Below are 23,995 nucleotides of genomic sequence, written 5' to 3' on the forward strand. Positions count from 1 at the left end.
GGCAGGCATGTTGGGGAGCCCTACCAAGCTGTTCCTGCAGACTCTTCACCTTGACCTCCAAGCACTGGCTGTGGGCTGCTGTCTGCTTCTGCAGCTCCTGGTATTGCTGGGTCCTTTTGGGAACCAGGGAAGGGAGAAAGGGACAAACGTGGTGACTGTAGGAAGCACAAGCAGGTGGTCCCTGCACTCAGAACCCATCACCTGTGTCCCGGCAGGGGCTCCAGCAAGGCCTGACCTGAGGGCTCCCTTGCAGGGTGACGCATCAGAAGCAACGGTGCGTGCACCCTTTCCCTGGTTGGCAGGGCTGTGACAGTGCCGGGGTGGGGGCAGGAGGGAGCCCTGGAGGGAAACTTTTACCTCTCTGTTGAGCGTGGGAGAGTGAAAATGAGCACGGAGTTTTGCATGTGGCGAAGACCGCAAACCTCTGGCTGAGGTTTTACCTCTCCTAAAATCAGCCCCTTCTTGAGCACTAACGGAAACAGTGAGGCAATGACTTTTACAGGCAAAGAAGGCTCTGATTCTGTGGTCTCCTCTGCCTGTGCTGAGCGCAGGCAACTGGGGTGCATGGGACTAGCCAATGGCAGGGTGGTTTAGGGCTGAGCAGTCAAGGCCAAAGAGAGAGGTGAGGTTCCTGGGGCTGGGCCAGGGACAATGGTGGGGGTCAATCCGCTGTGTACAGGCGCAGAAGCTGGCGTGCAGCTTGTGCACACCCATGCACACGCATCTGAAAGCGCTGCCCCGCCACGCAGAGCTGCACAATCAGAGTGTCAGCGTGTGTGCGGGCCTGGCAGCCGGCTGACAGACACTGCGGGACACACAGAAGAGAAGGGGAGCACACACCCCAAGCAAAAGCAGCCTTTGCTTGAAGTCTCACACATAAATATAGCCATGACTTGGAGTGAATCGTGCCCAAAGAAGCAGATAGTTGGGAATGTAATTGCTCAAGCATGTTCCTTGATCCCTCTGGTTTGGGGGCATGGTCATTTTTACTTTTGGCTTGACAAAGCTGGTGTAACCCTCCCAAGCTCACTCCCCAGGTACTTGTGGTATTCTGGAGCTGGCTACGGTACCCTCCGGTGGTCAGTTTGGCTTGACTATTAGCCAGAATCCATTAGCATCTAATGGGAAAAGCCTCAGGAACACAGCCTCAATAAATGTTGACATATTTGAGGTCAATATAATCCTTAGGAAAATTTGCCCAGGTAATTAAAGCCAGACAAGGAATCGCCCATCCCAGAAATATTTACCAAAGGCAGTAAAATCAAAACAGAGTTTTATAACCAATCTATGCCAGACTGCCTTGCTATACCTAGTGCTGCATGCTGCTTCCCACTTGTCCGGCTCATCTGACACCTCAGCAGGCTGTGTGCTACACAGGAACCCATCATGAGCCATCAGCTAACAGAGCCCAGGTCCCGAGCAGAGATTTGTGGAAGAAAGCAGCCCTGGAGCCGCTGTGGTGTGGGGCAGCACAGTGCTTTACCATGACACAAGCAGGTCAATGTATGATGAGCACACGCAGACGAGGCAGGAACAGGAGGAGATGGTGGCGAAGGGGAAGCAAAGGGGTTCATCTCCCGTGTGGACCCCAGCTCCCCAGATGCTGAGGCTGTGCTGTCCAGCTTTCAGTCTCTGGGCGCCTACACTCCCCGAGGTGTCACTGGCGAAACTGTAGTATTTGCCAGTTTGTTTTCTTTCCTCCTTGAAGCCTGTGCTGTGAGACGGACACAGCGCTGTACCAGCCTCGGCTGTTTTTGCACAAATCAAGTGGTTTTCTGCCTGGTAAAGCGGCTGGAAAGAGCAGCGGTGCTGCAGGAGAGGGCTGCGCCCCCGCAGCAGGGCCAGTGCCCGGGGTTCTGCTGCGCCCTGCACCGCAGCAGCGCGCTCGGGGTGCTGCCCCGCTGGCGCCGGGCTGGCTCGGGGCCGGTTTCTCCGCAGCGGTGGCTGGCGGCCCCGGGGCCGAGGGCTCCCGTCTGGGGTGCTGCCCCCGCCCCTACGGGGGTTCGGCTCTTGGATTCCCACGGCTGCGGCGAGTGAAGCGGTGCAGGGCGAGGACGTTTTGCCGACCCGGTGCGGGGGAAGGGCAGGGGCAGAACGCAGTTCCCGGCGCCGCTTCCCCGTTTTCGGGCTGGGCATCGGCCGTTCGAAGAAAAGGGAACCCAGCTGCTGGAAAGGGGAAACGACCCTGTTTTGCAAACCTCCGAAACCGGCGCTGCGGGCCCGCGAAAAGGACTCGCGGGCGGGTGCTCCGGCCGAGCGATCCGCCACCGACCCCGGGTCTGTCCCGCCGCGCTCCGCGCCCCGGCAGATCGGGACAGCGCGTCCCGGGCGCCGCCCTTCCCATTCCCATGGCGACCCCGCCCCACCCCGCGCCCCGCCCGCCCGCACCAAACATGGCCGCCGTGCCGCCCTCACCGCCGCCGTGCGCCTGCGCTGGCGCGGCGGGACGGAACCTCGCCGCCGCACCGCCCCTAGCCCCTCTACTCCCCCCTCCAGGAGAGGGTGTCGACCAATCGGCGCCGGCTCCTCCCCGGCGGACGGGGCGGTTCCGGGCTCGCGGAGGGGCGGCTGGCCAATCAGCGCGCGGCGTGGCCGGGGCGGAGGGCGGAGCGTCGCTGTAGCCGGGCGCCCCCGCCGCCGCCACCGCCCGTGGCTCCCGCTGCCGCCGCCTGCCCGGCCCGGCCCTGCCCGCGGGAGCGCCCCCACGCCCGCTTGTCCTGCACGGCCGCGGCCCGGTGCCGGACGGGGGCGACGGGCTGGGTGAGGGCGCGCTCACGGCCGCCGCCGCGTCGCCCTCATGTCGGCGCCGCTGAAGAAGGGCCCCGGGGGGCTGATCGGGCTGATGAAGGACGCCTTCCAGCCGCACCACCACCACCTCGGCCCGCACCAGCCCGGCACCGTGGACAAGAAGATGGTGGAGAAGTGCTGGAAGCTCATGGACAAGGTGGGCCCGGCGGGAGCGTTGGGCCGCCTCGGGCGGGCGAGCAGGGCTGTGGGGCGGCTCTGGGGAATCGGGATGGGGCGGCAACAGGCCCTGTGTGTTCAGGTTGGGCTGGGGCAAAGGGCTTCGGGCTGGGTAGAGGGGCTGTTGAGGGCCTGGAGTCGTGGGGGGCTGGGCTGAAGCACTTGGGGAGGAAGGGTCGGGATTGGGGTAGGGCAGTGAGGGGCAGGGTGGATAAAGCTGTGCGGGGTTGGGGTAGGGGTGGGCTGAAGGGTGCGGGGCGATGGCGAGGCCCTGTGGGGTAGGGTTAGCCGGGAGCTGCAGGGTTCTGCAGGGCTGGCTGGGGGAGACAGAGCTGTATGGGCCGGGGTGGGGCTGGGGTGAAGTGTTTGAGTGGGGGGGCGAGAAATGTAGGGGCAGAGAATAGGATGCAGCGTTTTGGGAGGTAGGATGCCGGAGCTCGCGGAAGGATGCACAGTGGAGGAGAGGCCAGGGGCAGGGTGGGAGTGGGATGTAAAGATTGGAAAGCGTGGAGGGTGAACAGCAGCGCTGCAAGGGATGAGCTCTGAGCGGGGCTGGGGGGGGAGCAGGTTGGAGAAAGAGGGGAAGATGCTCAAGAGGATCTGGGGTTTGTACTATCATATTCCTGTAGATACTGGGGTGGGCACTGGTGGTGCTGGTGGGGGAGAGGCTGGCTATGGGTAGAACGTGCTGGGGAGCTGCAGGTGCATCCTGGTAGCATCAGCAGGTCCTACCTGTGTATGAGGGAGGAATCTAGGACTTGCTTGTCTGAAGATGAGCCTCAGCCTGCAATAGACCCTGGTGTGTGGGTACGGGATGGTGAGGCTGAGCATGTGCCTTGTGGCAGTTCAGATCATTCGTTTCTGAATGAATAAGGATGTATTACTGAGCTCAGTACAAAGCCTTTCCTTAAAACTGGGAGCCTGGTAAAGGTCTGAATAAAACCCTTTGCGTATAAGAAGTACAAAAATCTGATGTTAAACAACAAAAAACTGTGGTATGGGAGTTGGAAAGGCCATCTTCCAGTCCCATGCCTTCTGCGGGGCACTGCACTCTGGGGTCATTAAGGCTGTCCCCTCCTCCACCTTTTAAAACGCCAGGAAATGGCTATTGCCGGGGGCTGGACACCAGACCTTTTGGCCTGGTGGTATGATGGGATATGGCAAATTATTTACTAGCCTGGCTAGGTGTGTTGGTAAATCCATTGTTTTAAGAAATCCTGGTGAGCTGTAGTGGATGCTAGCGTTATTTATGGAGTCATCCAGTAAGTGGGCATAAAATAAAAGTCTTCTAACGTTTTTCACGGGATTTGGATTGATTTTCTAATGTTATTACTGTTCAGCTCTGAGAAACGAGGCTAGGCTTGACATGTTGAATTCTGAAATGTGCAGTGCTTGTCATAATGCTGGATTCAGGGCCCTAAAAGTAGTACAGAGTTAAGAGCATTGCCAAAGGTGCCTGCAGCCCTTGGGGCATGTCACCTCCTCAGCTTCTTCCCCTCTGGGAGCAGAGCAAGCTGGGCTGGTGGGCATACATACCTCATCCAATTACCCTGCAGGCTTATGCATTTCGACTTTCCTTTTGCTTTTCACTGCATTGTTTATGCATGCAGTGTCTGAATCTCCTGCAGTAAATGCTAAAGCAGGCAGAGTAGATGACTTTATAAAAGACATATTAAATTATGTTCATGCCAAGAAATCACTTTGTGTTGGCTGGCTCAACAGAAGACATGGTTTATAGTTGTGCCCTGCTGTGCTTGTGATGAGCTTTGATCACCTTCTACAGAGTGAAATTGGGATAAAGATAAAAGTCCTTTGAGAAGTGCCAGTGGCCCTCTTGAAAACATTGAGGGCAAGCATAAGTGCGAATGTGGGAAAGGTAGTTTGAGCGTGGAAACGGGATCCTCTTGCACGTACAACTTGTAAGAATGCACATCTTCATTCTCGTGCATGTGATATAGTTGTGAATGTCAACCTGTGTTTGACCTCATAACCTGATCTGTTCAAAGGAAAAGGTCGGCCTAAGTAAAACTTGGATTACCTTGCAGTGGGATGGTTTTTGGGGGATATACTTTCACAGTTTCAGATCTCCATAGCCCATCTCCACCATGGTATCACTGACAGAAAAGCCACGGCCACTATTGTATTTGTCACAAGTTAAAGTAACCTCTTTTAAACATGCACTGACTTCATAGTTTTGCTCATGGGCAGCGTTCAAAAGCTTTTAGATGTAGGCTTAATTTTTGAGGTTTTACAGAGTTAGTTATTGAGTCTCATTTGTACAGGAGGAAAGATCTGGCTGTGAAAAGCCTTTCAGATTTCAGTTAGACCTTGGTTATGCTTACGCACACTTAAGAGAACGCATCTGAATCAGATATCTTTTAGTAGGGTAGCAAACTGACAGGCAAAACTGTGCTTGTGAAACCGGTGGTGAGAAAGGCTAAAGGAAGTTGTTGAAAATGGGTTAGTTTTCTGGGCCAAGTAAACAAAATTACAGTTGCAAATAAAAAACGCCACTCGTGTGCATGTTTAATAGATGATGTGTTTGCCTTTCAGAAACGTGTGCTCTATCTGTGTGCATACGGTACCTTCACAACCTGATTGCTTAGTCTGTGTAATTAGCTGGTGTTGTCAAAGCATTTGTGCATCTCTGTTTTCAGATGTGACTGATGAGTTTCCTATGCAAATATTTTACCCATAATGTTCTCCATAAGCTGCCTGATATATTCCTGTCTTCCAGATTCTTTCGCCTGAGGTTCTAATTTTTGTCAGTACTAACCATCCTCTCTGCAGTTGCATGTGGTCACATATATTATGGACAAAGAATAGGCCTTTTCATCACTGTGCAGCAGGATGTTCACCTTATGCTGAATTAGGTGACATTTATGTATTTATCCACAGAATAGAGCTGCACATGTTAGATGTCTTGTGAGCCTGTTAGCTTGCAGTGACAAACAGCGAAGTCATTTACTTGCAGTGTCCTAATCATAGTAAAGTGTGTAGATTGCTTCAAGTAGGAGGAACTGCTCTTAGTTTGTTTTTATTGTGCTTGCTCATCTTATCGCTGTCTTCAGCAAATAAAGCACTGCTTAGTATGAGAAAACATATGATGTGTTGGCTGGTGAAAATGATGAGGATGAGATTACAAATCAGTTCTTGCAGATGCGATGTGGGCAGCAGGTGATGCAGACCACTTGGCTTTGCTGCTGTGGATGGTATTTGAAGAATAGGTGGTGCAGTCCTGAGCTGCTCAGGATGAGGTTATAAGGGATGGAGCAGGAGATTGGCAGCGTATATGTAGTGAGCCATGGAGGAGGAGGATGAGCTTTGACATAAAGCTTCTCGAAACAGCCTACTGATGCTGTTCAGTTTCCAAAACTGCTACAGAGAAATGCCACTGTAGGTCACCCTCACTGTGAGCAGAAAAGAGCCCAAATACAAATTCAGCAGGAGGTAAGAGAAGCTCAAGTTGATTTTCTTTTGCTGTTGGCTTAAGATGAGATGAGATGTGATTTCAGTGAAGAAGTTAGCTATTTTTCCTGAATGCTTCTTCCTTGCTTCTACTAACATGTACCTAATCCAACTACATTACCTGCCTGCAGTATTTAAAAGGGGTTCTTGCTCTGTGTCTCAGGTTGTTCCTGTGACAGCACTCCCTATATCGTGTCACTGCTTTCCTACGCTGGCTACCCCATTCCTCTATTTGTGCAAACCTGATGAAACGGTGCTGAAGAGAAGTATTTTAAATTCAGAGATCAGTCAAGGCAAGCTGCGGAACCTTGAGGGCAGAGATTTGATTCTGGGCCTAGAAATTCTGTGTAAGATACGAGAAAACGGTTTATTCCTTCAAAACTTAGGGAGGAAACTGGGGTTTGATTGGTTTGTCCTATTGAGTTTGGAAAGTGAAAATTAGTGAAGTCACTTTTTAGGGTTCTCCACAGGCCGACCTCTTAGAATCCTTGTGCTAAGCTCGAAAAGCTTGGTTGGTATTTCCAAAAGCCCAAGTGTCTCTGTAAAAGGCTTGTTCCGGAGGGAATGAAGCATAAGCCAGGCCAGCTTTAGGTTTGGATAAGAGTTTGGAAATGCGGATTGCTTGTGTTTGTTGCCATCACACCTACTCAGAAATATTTGCTGCTTTTTGGTCATTTTCCTTCCAGTTGCCGGTCTGTGGAGGGCAGGGGAGCTGGCAGCGGGTCCCAGGCCTGGGAGCGTTGCTTTTGATGCTGATGATGTGCTGCAAGTGCACATGGAGAGAAACAAGCACAATGCGCCTCTTGCTGCTGTCTTACAAACCAACCAAGTTCGCTCAAGAGGCAGCAGTTCCTAGTTGCGTGGTTTAAGCGCTTATCTTAGCTACTTTTGGTCTACTTGGTAAATAAAGCAGCTCATTTGATAATCAAATGACAGCAGGTTTGGCCTTGCTGTTCATTGTTAGCAGGTCGCTTCTTGGGAAGTTATTTACAGAGGCTGTGAGAATGAGTGGTTTGCAGAACTCGCTGCTGCTGTGAGGAAGTGCTTCTAATTGTTATTGAAGTTCGTTATGTTACTGACACAGGCGAGTCTGCTGCTTCTATAGCTGGATATGTTCAAAGGGTAACAGCCTAACTGTTTTCTGTTACAGCTGACTGAGAAGCGCATACTCTGACTTCTATGCTTGATTAATGTGGCTTCCTCCTCAGAGCTGACTGTGTTTTTATTAAGGCTTTAAACTCACCATGCAATAAACAATTTCTGTTGAAGAAGGGATTTTGCTATGCATAACACAGTTCAGCTGCATCTGGGGAGGATGTTTAGAGCCTGTTTATGCTGCATAGTGAAACTTGTTTTATTGGGGGAACAAACGTGTTGACTCAATTTGTTGATATGGTTCATTGTACAATGTCCATGGGCTCCAAGGAAGCAGCAGTTGAGGCATCAGAATCAATTGGATAAGTCAGTTGGCTGATGATCCATCTCCTTATCTAGACCTTCTAATCCTTGGCAGTCTCTCTGAAACGGAAGGAAAATTCTGGTAGTTTGTTTGTTTTGCCCATGTATTCTTGCGGAGGCTTTTTTGGGCATGTAGTTCTTTTAATGGCAGTCAGATTTTTCTGCCTGAAGTTTGATGCTCTGGGCTGCCCTTCTCTTCACTGAAACAGAGTCTTTCTGAGTCAGCTCTTATTAGAAGCTCTACTGTAAGTCAGGTGTAACTGGAGATGTCACTTAACTGACAAGGTTGCTTTTTGCATATAGCCTGAACGGCGGAGTTAAATGCTAAGGCACCGTTTTAGAATAAATGACTTTGTTTACCATCAACATGTATAAGGGAAGTAGGTTTTTAAGTGTACGTTGTAGGGAACTGGTCGATTCCTCTTGAAGGTTTCACAAGATTTTGTGGAAGTGATGCGCTACAAAAGGATGTTAGATTATTCTTCTACCTATTGTTATCCACTTCCCTTAAGCTTTGCGTTCTGCAGTAGTACTCTTTGATACCCATAATACCTTTATACCCAACCGTGTCGTTAGCTTCAGACCCCATTCATGTGCTTTTATAACTGCCATTTTTCGATTGCCACTTGGCCGTTGTATCTCCCTCTTGTTTGCTCAGTCTAGATAATGGAAAATTTTGGCTATGGTGGATGGTGAAGTGACTTCCTTTATTGTCCCCTATCTTACTTACTTATCTAACTTACTATCATGAACTTTTGGCACATAAGCTCTACATTCATGTACGCTAAAGACCTACATTACGTTCATCCTGCGTCTTGATTTGTTCGTGTGCAGGTATAACACTTGTATTGTTAGTGAGATCTGAGCAGGAATCTTCTACTTGTTATTTGTGCCTTAACGACGTAATGCAAAATTATTAAATGCCTAAAAATTGAGCTATTTTATTGATGATCCAATACATTCGCTGTATATGGCAAAAATTTGCTTGGTAGATTCAAGGTCTTTGAGATTATGTGATCTCGCTGCTAAAATAATAAATAGAGAACATGTCGATGGGAAGGAAGAGAAATTAGATGTTTAGTTGTATGCCAAGTGGAAGACAGGTTGCGGTCATCTAATAACCCTTTAATCTAATTACTAGTGTCACTGTGGATGTGTTGTTACTACAAAAACCCCACAAGACACAACAAAACCAAAACCACAATAAACCCCCAGAAATTATTGCGAAGAATCTAATTTGTTATGAGATTTATCTAACAGAAGTTAGAAGCAAAGTTGACGTGTAACTGGGGACACAAGTTCTTGTGCACTAAACTTTCACCCCGACTTCCCTCACTGTTCCCATTGTGCTACAGCTTATTTGTTTCTCTCGCACAGAAAAATGCCTTTGCATTCATTCTTTCTCGATGGTTATTGTCATCCATAAAATCCATGGTTCCTCTTAGTCCTTGTAGGTATTCAAGGAGGAAGAAAAAGAGATTCTTGTAGCATTGTTGCCTTCAAAAGATTTTCAGCCTGGGAACATTTACTAGCATCACTAATATCTGCAGCAGTGGGCATATTTGTCCCAAATACATGGGTTGCTGGGAATAGTCACTTTTGCAGCCAAAATCGGGGCAGCTGGGCAGGTAAAGTTCTGTCTATGGGCATGTTAAGAGCCTGAAATGTGGTAGGAAATGCTAGACGTGTATGTCCTAAGTTACTTCCTTGCCATTCACAAACTCCATGTTGAATTTTCCCGAATTCCGTTTTTGAAAATGCACTTGGAGTGAAACGCGACCTCGTGAAATATAATATGAGCGTTGAGTTTCGTCAGTCTGCGTGCGCTTCGGTCCATAGACTGGATGACGTTATGGTTGCTGGGCTTAAACAACACACGCGGATTGCTGAGAGTGAATGTTTCAGTGTGTTGTGTTTAAGTGACTGATCACTACTTGCTGTTGTTAAGTTTTCAAGATGGTGTTTTCTTCGTTAACCGTAGGTGGTGCGTTTGTGTCAGAACCCGAAACTGGCATTGAAGAACAGCCCACCCTATATCCTAGACCTGCTACCTGATACCTACCAGCATCTCCGAACCATCCTGTCACGCTACGAGGGGAAGATGGAGACCCTGGGAGAAAACGAGTATTTCCGCGTGTTCATGGAGAACCTGATGAAGAAAACCAAGCAGACCATCAGCCTCTTCAAGGAGGGCAAAGAGCGGATGTACGAGGAGAACTCTCAGCCTAGGTAACGGCGAGAAATGTGTTCAAATATTTACCATATAAATTGATGTGAACAAGCGCTGGAACAAATATCTGCTGGTTGTTACGTTGTCTGTACATGCAAACAGACTTTGAAGAGATTTAAGTACAAGTGTAGAGTTTTAAGTAAACTATACTTGGCTATATTGAAATCTGAGAGCAGAGTAAGTGTTGAAAGCCTGTATAGCCATAGCTGTTGCGTACATCAGGTATGCTAGGTTAATATAAAGAAAAGTCTGCTGTGAAAAGATTTTGCAGCCCTTTGCATTCTCACATAGAAAATGCGTTTGGAGAGAGGATGGAAAGGTTCAGGATGCTGATTTTAGGCAACAGGAGAATATTTCATGTTACATAGCAAAGCAGTTGTCCAGACCAACATTTCTTGTTGAGGCTTTGCAGAACTTTTTCTGGAAATAGAAACTGTCCAGTATTCTGGAGGGGGCCCAGGAAGTGCCCTTGTTTTGTGGGAATAAAACACCTTACTAAAACCCTGGAACTTTCATACATTGGAAGCTTCATATTGAAGGTAAATTCTTCATTGTATTCCTGCAAGGTGGACTAAGGCTGAACGGGAGCGCAGCTGCAGAGAACACGATGTCTTGTAGATGCTTGTACTGCTTGGAGAGTTCGTAATAGCTGCGAGACGTGTGTCATCTAGCGTGGAGTGGTTTGGTTCGCTGTGTTGTGTATGTGCTTAGTAGAGTGTGTGGGAGTATAATGCGGATGCTATTTGGTGTTTTCTGTAAGGCAGGCAGTTTAAAATCCAGTAGTACAAAACAAGATTGCAGTTGCCTGTTGAGTGTTTAAAGGTGTACCTGTAAAGAAAACATGCATCTTGATTCACTGACTTTCAAACTGTGCTGGAGGAGCGGAGGTGCTGAGAACAGGGTCGGGAGAGGCTGGTTTGACACTCTATGTGGGTGAGAGTTTGTTCCTTAACTTTTAAACTGGTAGCAGAATCCCAGAGTGTCAGGGGTTGGAAGGGCCCTGGAAAGCTCATCCAGTGCAATCCCCCCATGGAGCAGGAACACCCGGATGAGGTTACACAGGAAGGTGTCCAGGCGGGTTGGAATGTCTGCACAGAAGGAGACTCCACAACCCCCCTGGGCAGCCTGGGCCAGGCTCTGCCACCCTCACCAGGAACAAGTTTCTTCTCAAATTGAAGTGGAACCTCTTGTGTTCCAGTTTGCACCCATTACCCCTTGTCCTGTCCCTGGTTGTCACCAGCAGAGCCTGGCTCCATCCTCCTGACACTCCCCCTTTCTATATTGATCCCCAGCAATGAGTCCCCCCTCAGTGTCCTCTTGCCCAGCTCCAGAGCCCCAGCTCCCTCAGCCTTTCCTCACACGGGAGATGCTCCACTCCCTGCAGCATCTTGGTGGCTGCGCTGGACTCTCTGCAGCAGTTCCCTGTCCTGCTGGAACTGAGGGGCCACAGCTGGACACAAGATTCCAGGTGTGGTCTCCCGAGGGCAGAGCAGAGGGGCAGAAGAACCTCTCTGACCTACTGACCACCGCCCAGGTACCAGTTGAATTTAGAGGCTCAGTGGTTACGTTGGAATACGTTATTTCTGCTGCAGAAAGGTTTTACTTCTCCAGGCCTCTTCCTTGCACACAAGAGCTGTCATTCATCAGTTTTGCCCACTACATACATTTCTCATTGCAGCAGCTCTTTTGCAGTTGTATAAATACCTTATACTTTATGTGGCAGGACAGAAAAATAGCCTGTTGATCAGTAGACAGGGATAGGACTTGTCCGTTACTTGAGAAAGGATGGGTTAGCCTCAAGAGTCCTTTTTCTCACCAGTGAATCAAATTTACTGCTTATGTTAAAGCAGTTTATTATGAGGGAAAGTCCAGAAAACTTATTTTGGAAATAAAATCAGCCCACTGCGAGTGTTTCCACATGAGAATGCAGCAATGGAAGCTGGCGGGTCGGGGTTAGGTGGACGGGTGAGGAGAATAATCGCTGGGGATGTGGACTGGATGCTTAGGAAACAGCACAAGTGATTTTACTCGTGGAAAGCAAACTGTTAACAAACCTGCTTAACAAAACTAATGTGTTGAGGAGAAAACAGGGATAGGCAAGGAACCATCGCTGTAGAACATGGAGTTGCGGAAAAGGTTTGGGAAGCTGGTCTGTATTTAACTGTTGTCTTTCTGACAATAGCCTCATGGGATGCTGGCTCAGCAGGATTTCACATTCTTCTCCAGCTCCAATGTGAAGACTTAGTCATTTACTCAGGAAAAAGCTACCAATATTTAATGTCTACTGGAAATGAGCACGCATATCTCTAAAGGGGAAGGAAATGCATGAAGAATGTCTTGGGGGAAAAAATATATATATGTATATTTTTAAAGAGGAAAAAGTTGGAAAACACTTGTGCTAGAAGAGCCCTCTGGGAGGAGGGGGGGCGGGGATAGTGTTCTAATCTCATGTTTTAGAGTGCTTGCACGTACTCCTGTCCAGTGAAAAGAGACGGTATGAGCTGTGGGGCTCGGGCGGTTCGTGGTCTGCGGGTCCTCTGCGGCACTTCCTTCCAATACAGCTAAGACTTGGGTTCTTTTTAAACAAAACCCACTAGTGTGGAGTCTACATCTGCATTTAAATTAGAACATCATAAAGAAAAGACCAGGCTCCAAAGCTGCCCACAAGAAAGGTTTCCTTGCCAGGCTTCAGCATATGAACACTAACTAACTGCTTATTACCCAAGCAGAAATTCATTATCATTTAAATGTTGTTGGGGAGAGGAATGCGAATTATTTGTTTTAAATTTGGCTTTAAATTGCTAGTTGTGGAACTTAAGTAACATTTAGCGTAATTGGCATAAGCTCGCACTTATTTTAGTTTCCTTTCCGTGAAAAATCGCACCACTGTCTTGAAAATCAATTAATGGGCAATGTACACTTTCGGATAATAAAGTAGTACGATTTTTTTGTTGTTCTTTGCTCTCAGAGCCTATAAAATTGTAGAGGTTTATGGAGGACTAACGCTATGGACTCTGTGGATGTTGTGGATGGAAGTGCAAGTGTGCCATTTAGTTTGTAGTCATTTGAAATGTGGATACATTTCTCCATGCTGGCAAAAATGCGTTACTGCTTGGCGACTGTGCCGTGTTCCTTGGGTGCTTGGCTTGTGTATTAAGGGCCAAGATGCCGTGTTTTGGAATTTGAAGCCCGCATTCATGGCCTTTTCAACCAGAAAACAGGTTGTGTTTTGGTGCCTGGAAGCTTTTTTGAACTATAAGGTAGTGTTGGAAAGCTTGCTGGAGGGTACTGAACAAAGCTCAGCCAGCTCCTTCCCAACAGTTTGGAGCAATATATCCATCCGCATAACCATATGAATATGCCGAAGGTTTCTGGCTGTTTGTGGTCTGCTGTACCTTTTGTGTGACACTTTAAACTGATTGGCATTTACTTATAGAACTCAAGGTATTTAAATACATAAGTGTGTGAGTTGAAAAGTGCCAGGATTCACAGGAGTGTAAGGAAACGTATCTATTTTGTGTAATAGTTCTGTCCTGTAATGTCTAAAGCACTGATGAAGGAATTAGCCTATAGAATTTCTTGCTTCTTTAAAGCTATTAGAATGGAAAGAAGTACTGCATGCAGCGAATGCCTTTCACTAGTTTACTACATTTTTGGCTGTAGACATAATTAATTGGTAAAAAAGGGTAAGGGAGGGAGTTGGCAATTAACAAGAGGTGATAAACGTTATGTGCTTATTTCCTTTTTCCCAAAGGACGAGCTGGTCTACAAAATCCATGTAGCATTAGCTGATGGTGTAAAATTCTTTAGTACCAGCAAATTATTTGCTGATTCTAAAATGTCTGGTTTGCTGTTGTTCTGCTGTATCAGTTGGCTTGTGGAAGTGCTGTGGATGTTAGGGAGCAGCGACCCTGCGTAGCAATGTGAGGTGACTTCTGTTGAGCCAGTAATAGTTAAATGGAATTTCATTCACTTCCTGTGTTGCAAGTTTTGTTGAAAGTAGTTCCGCTGTTTCTATTTTTAAAGCTGATTACTGTGTGTAGAGGACTCCGACGCTGTCTCAGAGTCACAAAAGACATCTTGGTGTCACCTCAAGTGTTTCCACTTACTGCCTATATGCCTATGCTGCAGTTTGATGTGAAGATGAGGAGCGTGCAGCAATCTTCTTGCTGATGCAGTAGCAGGATATAAGATACAGTTCTTTCTGGAACCAGATGCAGCCACTTATCTCCTGAAATTGGGTTGAGCTGCTCATGTCTGCTGCGTAGTTCGTAACATCTGAAAAGCATGTGTTGTATGATAACCTCACACCTTTGTGGTTTCTGAAAGGTGTGTTTTACTTGTTGGAGAATCCTTAAAGGAGCTGATTTTTCTCTTTTGTTAGCTCTTAGATCTTTGAAATGTCAAACTGTAAAGTAGTTACAGGGAAGAAAAGTTCGGCTGTTTGCAGGACCCAAGAACTATGACTTGGGGTGGTGGTGTTTTTGTTTTGCTTAAGTACCGGAGCTTGCATTTACCTGTGATGGATGCTGACCCCGTCACCTAAACTTCATCTTGCAGAATCACAGTGTCAGGGGTTGGAAAGGACCTGGAAAGCTCATCCAGTGCAATCTCCCCATGGAGCAGGAACACCCAGATGAGGTTACACAGGAAGGTGTCCAGGCGGGTTGGAATGTCTGCACAGAAGGAGACTCCACAACCCCCCTGGGCAGCCTGGGCCAGGCTCTGCCACCCTCACCAGGAACAAGTTTCTTCTCAAATTGAAGTGGAACCTCTTGTGTTACAGTTTGAACCCATTACCCCTTGTCCTATCACTGGTTGTCACCAGCAGAGCCTGGCTCCATCCTCCTGACACTCACCCTTTAGATATCTATGAACATTAATGAGGTCACCCCTCAGTCTCCTCTTCTCCAAACTAAAGAGACCCTGTGTAACCTCATCTGGGTGTTCCTGCTCCATGGGGGGATTGCACTGGATGAGCTTTCCAGGTCCCTTCCAGTCCCTGACATTCATTCTGTGAACGTTGCCTTGAGGTAAGAAAGGTAAGAAAGGCATCTCAGCCGTGAAGCGCATTATGTGCTGTATGACTTTGTAACATGAATTCATTTAACTAACCATGTCCATGTAGCTGGAAGAGGCAAAGCTCTGATTAAAACCATGCTCTGCTGTTAACGGTTTAGCAAGACTGCACCTATACTGTGGAAAAAAAACCACTTTTGTCCAGCAAACAGGAAACTAGAAAGGGAAAAAAACCTCTTCCCTACGTCTGGAGGAGGCACCAGCACCAGAAACCCAGCTGGAGCGCGGCCCGCGGGGTCTGCAGCGAAGAGCTGCCGATGGAAGTGCCTGCTCGACCTTTCGGCTTCCGCTGAGACGTGTGGAGCAAAACCAGCCGTGGAGCAGGAAGGAAGTAGCACAACCACAGTGGAAGGGGCACGGAGGAGGGAGGCCGAAGGAACATGCCTGTTCAGCCTGAAGAGTCGCCAGCGGCCCCGGCCCGGCCGAGCCGGATGATTAATAAGCACTGGGTAACTGAAGAAACAGTCTTGCTTCATGCTGGTTTTTGTTCCCCAAAGTGGTTGCTTGAGACATGCGTCTTTAGAGCCCTGTCAGTAGCGCAGTTTTGCAGGCGGATGTAATTGCAGTTGGTGATGTTTCTGCGCTGTTAAAGAAACATTTCTCTGTTGACATTGTGCGTACAGAAGGAATAATGCCTCCACAGCTTCTGCAGATGTTTCTTAGTAAAAATATTTGCTTACTGTATAGAGTGGGAAAATATTTGGCTTTCTAAGCTTTCACTTTTTACCTATGTTGTTGATTCACTAATAATAAACTGAATACTTTGCAGGTATGTGTGAAAGCGCTCACAGCAGAGTGAAATCAGACTTGATCTGTAGCTGTTGCTGTGCCTGTGGATGTCACCACCGAACACAAACATGCCGTCGTTTTTCTTTTGAAGCTGGTGCAGGTGTTGCCTTCAGCTCAGTTCCAAGCAGCAAGAAGAGCCGACTGATGTGGCCTGTGCTCCCTGGGCAATGTTTGCCCAAGTGCTTATGTGACAGGTGTTTAAATTCCACCGACTGCCGGTGGGGTTTAGGTGCCTAAGCCAGCGATTCCCAAACTGTGGTTGGCGTTCCTCTAGTGCAACTCTTGGTAACAGTATTTGTGTTCGTTGCTGTGTTTAGCTAAAAGTTTGAAACGGGGCCATCATAGTCTACATAAACTTGGGGGATTGCTGGAGGTCTGTGGCTAAAACTGTTTGGGAATCGCTGGTCTAACTCACTTAAATGTTCTTGGAAAAGATCACCCTTTTTCCCTGAGAACACTTGCTTCTGTTTGGTTGAAGCAACGAAGATGAGGGCAGTTGCTGATGTTACTGAAAATAAAACGCAATCGTGATCACTGAACTTTGATGTGCCAATTAAAAATGTTCATCAGATCTGCAAGCTTTATTTGGTCTCTGTTAATTTACAAATGTGCAACCTGGCTTTTTAAAATAAAGGAGTGCGCTCATGAAAGAAAATGTTCTGTTAGCACAGGATGGGTAACTCGTTGCTCTATGTAAAAGCTGGTTAGAAACGAAAATATCCTGCTCTTCATGTTCACTTCCTGTGTTTTTGCTGTTATTTACCTACGATACAGCTGAATATTTGTAAAAGAAATTATTATGACCTTAAGAATTGAAAATGTTGTGTCGGAAACTATTGGAAATGCATTCCCTCAGCGCGTGTGTGAAATCATTTGTTTATCCATCCCTAAGCCTGCGGAAGTTATTGCTTCTCTCACAAAATGATCCCAAAACTCAGCTATGGCAGAAGTGATAAGCAACTGGACTGAGGAATCTACCTTGTCTTCTTGCACTAACTGCTTTGTGTAAACCATGCGCTTGCTCCAGGGCCAGGAATGCATTAGTGTGTTGGTCATACCCATATTTTCACAGCAATAGGAGAGTATACACCTGAAAAGACTTTCCTTCCACCTCCCACTATTGTAGATATTAGTTTCAAGCGTGCTTAGAATTTTTCCACAAATAAGTCATGATTTTTTGTGTGCTAGCAAGTGCCCGCCAGCCTGTCCCATATACCCGAACAGCTTTAGCATTGCTGCCTTTATGGAAGCCCCTTGGCATTAATGTACAGCTGCGGGATGCCACTTTACCTGCTAAGGTTGCCCACTAACCCTTCAAGGAAATGATGCAGAATTTCTTACCTGTTCATTCCATGTTCGTGGAGTAAAATAATGAGCAGTTTTTCCTCAAGCCTCCGTTTTTATAAACTCAGCAAAACCAAATGCTGTCTCTTTTCTGCTTGAGCTGTAGGTGGGTTAAATGATTCGTAAGAGCGTGGTCTTGGCTTTTTTCCCTTGTGCTGCCATAACCCGTCATCATTTCTGTCATTTTATGGACGTGAGGGCTTTGGGAAGGTGGTTTGGGCACCAAATCTCTGATTTGTCGTTTTTCTGGTGTTTGTCAACCAGTGGCATTGCAGGGACGGGGTGGGAGCTGGGTGTGAGTTTACAGTTAAATCATCATCTCTGTAGGATCAGCAGTGACTGTGCCTCTGAATTCAAGCCTTCCCCTGGTAAATGCAACCATCTCAAGCCTGTCCAGCTTAACGTAGAAGTTGTCCCTTCCCACATGATACTAGTTCCCTCTTTTACCTCAAGTATGTGATGTGGGGGTGAAAAAAACCCTCTGGCCTAGAAATATCCCTGTTTCTCTTCAGGAGCTCCATGTTCCCAGCATCTGGAGAATGTAATGGAGTGGAGGAAAAGAGGCTCAGGCTTTGTTTGGATAAAGGAATGAGAGAGGTGCCGCAAGTGGATAGATTTTGGTTCTCATTTCCAAGTAGAAAACAGCCTCTCTAGTGTGTGATAGTGCTGTTGTTTGACTCTCAAGTAGGACGAGTCTTATTTTGGTGTTCCTGTACTGCTACAGGCACGGATGCTTTGAGCTTCCCAAGGTAGCTCTATTTCTGCATAGCACAGTTATAACATAGAGCTTTACTTAAACATAGAGCTTTAGCACAGCCGCTAAGACTACGAGTGTGAAAGAAGCGAGTTTTTCCTAAAACTGTGTTTTCTAAAAGAAATGTTTGGTTTTGCGGTCGTTTGCAGGCGTAACCTGACGAAGTTGTCCCTGATATTCAGCCATATGCTGGCAGAACTCAAAGGTATTTTCCCAAGCGGCCTGTTCCAGGGAGACACGTTCCGGATCACCAAGGCAGATGCTGCAGAATTTTGGAGAAAGGCTTTCGGTGAAAAGTGAGTTTCAAACTGTGCTTAAAAATAGAGATGTGGGGGAAAAATTGTACATAGCATTCAGTATTTCTAAAAATTCTGGTTTGTGGCTCAAATGGGCCTTTGTCAGGTTAAAATGGAATGGTGGGCGAGACCTACCAGTCATTTGGTCCACTCTCTGGGATGAGATACAGGATTGTTCCTACATTGTATTTCCCACTTCTTTGTCCCGTCTTGTTTTACACGTGTCAGGTGCTGAGTCTTTCCCCACTTTCCCTAAGAAACTCTTGTCACAGTTTCCCTCGATTATTCAACTTAAATTTTTATCCCTTTAATTTAATTCCTTAACTCGTAAGCAAGCTCCACAAACTATGGAAAATAATTTGCTTTCTTCTTCCAAAGGTTGCTGTGCCCCCAATATTAGTTGCCTTTTAGCTAAGCCATTATATTAAATCCTTTTCATCTTCCCTTCAGTTAGTCTTCCCAACTACGTAGTCACCTTTCTTAGGGCTTCTCTGAACTTCCATCAGTTTGCATAATGGGTTTGTTAAGATACAATGGAGACGAAAGTGAAGTGCGAGGTATATTTGCCTCTAAACTGTTAAAATGTCAGCTTTCATTTTTGTATCTAATAAAACGCTGACTAAATGAACCGTCGACGTGTTCACAACAGCGTTGGAGGATTGAAGTTCATGCAAATGGGCGCTGCTTTCTAACTGAGGTAACTAAGGTACTTGACCTAAAGAGTTTAATTAGTAGCTTTCAGAACAAAAAGCAATAAGGTATTTACTCATGAATAACACAGTTGTCTGGTTAGGCATGTTCTTTCTATGTTTCTATTCCACTTGGTACTTTAAAAGAGAGAAAATATTCCTTTAAACAGGAGCATCTCTTTTGGCTTCTGGTTATCTTACTTCTCCGGTTAATCCCTCTTCAGAGAATTGTTTGCAGCTCTTTGTTTTTACTGTCTAGACCTCTACTAAAAGACTTTCTGTTAACTCCTTCTCCACCAGCTGCAACGTTATGATATTCTTACCAAGTGCTGGTGCATTGACATGACAGGACTGCAGAAAAGGGGAAAGGAGAGAGCAAAGCTGGACTTCACGTTTCAAAATTTTGCATATGCAGAGAAAATGGTCTAAAGTTGATTTGGCCGCTAATTTCCTGCAGTACCAAGAAGTCCTTTGCTTGCGTAACATGAATAAATCTGTTGTGGCTAGTTTTTATTTTCTTCTCTTCCATTATCACGAGGTGCATACTCACCAAACAGCAGTAGAAGGTACGTACATGGTGGTGGTCTTCAGACATATCATATTTACTTGGTTTTCCTCAGGACTATCGTTCCTTGGAAAAGCTTCCGTCAAGCCTTGCATGAAGTGCACCCGATCAGTTCAGGGCTGGAAGCCATGGCCCTCAAGTCAACAATCGACTTGACGTGCAACGACTACATTTCAGTATTTGAGTTTGACATCTTCACGCGACTTTTTCAGGTAAGAATTGAGGAATGTGAATCACTTGAAATGTGTTTCAGTGCTTCGGGTTGGACTCTTTTCCCAGGATAAACTATATTTTATGCAGTAAGATGATACGATTTGTGGTGTAAGGGATTTGATCGTCTTGCCCTTCATCCCGTGAACACCTCTAGTAATACTTAGGATGCAATATTGCAGTAAAAATGTGTGATACTTCTGTTTGTAGGGGATGAATTGTCTGCACTGCAGCAGTAAGGCACGCTCAGTATGCTCCCTGGAATCGGTTTTTCGCTTTCCAAGGTCACTTTTAGACTGAAGTTGTGGCACAACTTCTGTACGCCAGGAAACGTGCAGCTGAGTTTATCAGTCTGTGTTTCCTTGTCCTTTTCTTTCATGTCAGATTTATTTTCCATGGGGCGGGGTTTTTCAGGACAGAGCACAATCATGGAATTTCGGGCTTCCTAGCTTTTGAACTGACACAGAGAGGATATTGTGAACGTGTCTGTGTTCGGTGCACAAGAAATACTTATATTACTGAAGTGATGTTAACAGTAGGTAAAACCCTAACCCAGGGACTTCAGTAGTGCTAAACTGAAACACGCAGCTTCTGGTGGTGCAGTTGGGTATTTACAAGAACAAACACTTACTTCTTTGGCTCTGACTTGCCTTTTCCCATGTGATAGGGTGGGTTGTAATTAAGATACGTCTAGATGAAAAATTCCTATGTTCGGTGTTGCAATGTAGCTGATCTCATTCAGTACTTTTTCCAACTGTAGTACACAAAGAGCAAGTTTCGAGTCTCAGCAGTTTCCAAGAGATGCAAAATTCTTAGGGAGAGCCGGTATCTTCCTTTAGACAGATTGAGAAATTAGGAAAAATGGATGAGATTTAGACACCCAAGCCCTTCTCAGGATTGAAAGCGTTCAAACTGTTGTGATGACTTCTTGTGCATCATTTTAAGGAATATTTAATGTGTATGTGCTGGTATATTTATTCAAATCTCAGACTAGCCAGCAATCCTCGCCACACCCAAGTGAGGTTGGGTGGTTAAGAAATAGTCATGAGCATCTTACACACGATGAAACCGAGACAGAGAGGGGAGGTCACTTTCCTGAGGCTATATAGGAAGCTGGTGTTAGAGATCAGACTAGCTATGGTTTCTGGTCCTGTGCATAACCTTATTAAGCTCCTGTCTTTATCCCTGCCTCAGGAATGAGTCATTTTCTCTGCAGAGGCAGCACAGATCAGTAACTATTATTGAGCTGTCTTTTTGTGACCTCAGCGACGTCTCCCTTGGCATTTATTAAAGGAGTTTTGATTAAGGTCTGTCTTAGGTGACGTTTCTATCATCAATAAGAAACTCAAACGCTAATGTTGCTGCGTGAGAATGTAGGGTTTCGTTCCTCTACTGGATTTAAGGTGGGATAATAAACTTGCTTCTTTAACTGCAGAACTGATCCCTTTGTTTAAGGAATATTTGGTGTGTTGATAACTTTTAGAAGTGCATGGTTAATGTATTTCTTTGTTGTTTCTATAGCCATGGTCCTCTTTGCTCAGGAACTGGAATAGCCTAGCGGTGACTCATCCTGGTTATATGGCATTCCTAACGTATGATGAGGTGAAAGCCCGGCTTCAGAAATTCATTCACAAACCTGGCAGGTTAGTGCTCGGCAGCATTGGCTTTTTGGATCGTTCTGGCTAACGTTGCTGGTTACTGCGCTGACTGAGGAGATTGGTTTTGTTTTCTCTCTGTCCTTTGTCCTTGCTCTGAAATTTAAACTGTGAAAAAACAGAGCTTGCCCTGTATTTGGAGATGATCCTCCATGTGGTGACTTAGCTCCTGCTCACCCCACAATTGTCACAACAGCTTCCTCGGGCATGAGCAGAGCATAGGGGCAGACACCGCCTGTGAAGGAGCGAAAGTATCTATAGGTCCCATGACTCTCCTGGTTTTAGGCGTATACACCAGAGCTGAGTGGATTGCAGCGCCCAGAAGCAGTATGTACATTTGAAGCCAATTTTGGACAGACAAGGTAGCCGACCAGTGTTTGCACTGGCAGAAAGTGCCGTAGTAGGCAGAGTAGGCTGCAAGGTAACGCTGCACGCTGGGCAGACTTCAGAGGCTGTGGGGAGCAACACAAGCTTCTGGGGGGCCTGTAGACCTGAGCACCTTTGGGCTGCCTTACCTGGGTAGAACTTGGCCCAGTGCAACAAGGCTAACAGATTTCTCTCTATGCAGGAATGGCCAAGTGTTCGTTTCCGGAGGCTGTTACTCTACTGTTAGTTCTGCGTTGGTTTTAAGAAAGGAAATCCTGCATAGTCTGTTGGTTCTGTTGTTTGTTGGTTTTAATTTTAAGTTAATTCGAACAAGTTATTTTAAGGATGCTAGCTTGTCTTGATTTGGATTCCGGGTTTAATTTCACCTGGAGGCCAGCGCTTGGTTGCTTTTCTCACTTCGTATCAGATTACAAGGCTCTCCTTTGATCTGCCTGGGGGTAAACTGAGGAAAGCTGGTATAAATCATCAAGTTATTCCTACCAGTTTTTATTTGGTGTCTTGAGATAGCCAGACAGAGGGCTGCATACCTGACATTCAATCTTTCCTGTCTGTTCCGGTCCAAACTCAAGTTTCTTTTCCTTTGTGTTTTTTCAGTTATATTTTCCGATTGAGTTGTACACGACTCGGTCAGTGGGCCATTGGCTACGTCACTGCAGATGGGAACATTCTCCAGACAATCCCCCACAACAAACCTCTTTTTCAAGCACTGATTGATGGCTTCAGGGAAGGCTTGTAAGTAACTTTATCCAAATGAAGTTTTTGCCCTTTTGCCCTTTTTCACGGTGGGTTTGTTTTATAAATCTTAATCCTGTGGCGAGGTCTTTAAGTCAGTTGAACGGTAAAATATACCCTCTGGTTTCACCACACGTTATTACTTCACAGGGGAGGCAGCATGTTGCAGAGGTCAAGCAATCACTATTGGCATCACTGAGCCCCTTTTGAACATGTCTCAGCTCTTCCTTTTTATTTTGACCTTGACCCAGCAAAACAGTTCAATCGTGTGAATAGTCCCATTGATGGCAGTGGGATCCTTCATGCACGTAGCTGTTTTGGCACTCGAAATGCTCAGACATCTCTCTTTTGCACTGGAGGGCTGTACTGGCTTTTGCAATAGCAGACAATAAGTATGGATGAGTGTTCCCCTTATCACAGATCCTTTTCCAGTCCAGTCCTTAATTTGAGTCACTGCAACTGATATTATGGCATTAGTTTTCTTACTCTGGGTAGTACCCTCTCACTGTAGGATGATTTAAGAAGAGTCATCTGGGACCGTAACATCCTGTTAAAAATTAGAGTTGCTTCCAGGAAGAAAAACAAGCATCTTTTTATTTAAAAATGACATATCTGATTTTTGTACAATGGTAACATTTTTCCAAAACTTTGTTTGAATTCAGAATACCTTGGATTCCCACCCCTCACTTCTCACCATCATTCTTTCTGGCCTCCACCATCCCCAAAAGAAACCTTATGTGTGCATGTGTGTACGTGTGTCTGTGTATGTATGTATGTGTGTAGATGCACATACAGAGAGAGCTTTCTTTTCCCCAACTGCTTATAGTTATTTATTTCCTGATGGCCGGAATCAGAATCCTGACTTGACTGGCTTGTGTGAGCCCACACCTCAGGACCACATTAAAGTTACACAGGTGAGCAAAGCATTTTATCCCATCCAACTCGCTTTCTCCCTAATTTCTAGGCTCCTTAGCTCTTTATAGAATGTTGTCATACTTGGTATCCCCATGGCTTGTTTTTAAGGCTGATGTATTGTATTTTACAGGAGTTGCAGAAATGGTAAGAATGGGCAGAGGAGATTGCAAAGGTTAGCTAAAGCTTTATGCAGAGCTGACAGATTTTAATATTTTTTAGAATGTTCTGCCAAATATTCATTCTTTTTTACTATCCAGCATGTCTTGAGCCTTGCTTTCCTAGGCTGTACCTGGGACACCTAAATGAAAACGTGGGATGACTTGAGATCCACTTTTTTCAGAGCTTGACAGGTGTATCTAGTACATAACATCACAGAGAAATCTTTGCAGACTTCTGTTCTCCTTTGCACTGTGTTCTTTTGTTTGGAATTCAGTTATTCCTGCAAATCTTGTGTTTGGTT

General features: G+C 46.3%; 1 protein-coding gene across 4 annotated transcripts in view; it reads left to right on the forward strand.

The window, feature by feature from the left end:
- Nucleotides 1–2,635: 2,635 nt before the first annotated feature.
- The window catches only part of CBL (Cbl proto-oncogene), a 37,121-nt gene continuing 15,761 nt past the window's right edge, over nucleotides 2,636–23,995 (forward strand). For 3 of the 4 annotated variants that reach the window (XR_013923157.1, XR_013923158.1, XM_080357847.1), the window contains exons 1-7: nucleotides 2,636–2,944; nucleotides 9,872–10,119; nucleotides 18,236–18,382; nucleotides 19,692–19,848; nucleotides 21,368–21,489; nucleotides 22,483–22,620; nucleotides 23,447–23,534. Coding sequence is in view for 1 of the 4 variants with exons in the window: in XM_080357847.1 (XP_080213973.1) it covers nucleotides 2,798–2,944; nucleotides 9,872–10,119; nucleotides 18,236–18,382; nucleotides 19,692–19,848; nucleotides 21,368–21,489; nucleotides 22,483–22,620; nucleotides 23,447–23,534 (1,047 nt within the window). In the remaining 3 variants the exon portion in view is untranslated. The remainder of the gene's footprint in view (nucleotides 2,945–9,871; nucleotides 10,120–18,235; nucleotides 18,383–19,691; nucleotides 19,849–21,367; nucleotides 21,490–22,482; nucleotides 22,621–23,446; nucleotides 23,535–23,995) is intronic. The other variant, XR_013923159.1, reaches the window with a different exon arrangement.

This window comes from Nesoenas mayeri, assembly GCF_963082525.1.
Source record: "Nesoenas mayeri genome assembly, chromosome: 22".
In the NCBI taxonomy this organism is placed as follows: domain Eukaryota; kingdom Metazoa; phylum Chordata; class Aves; order Columbiformes; family Columbidae; genus Nesoenas; species Nesoenas mayeri.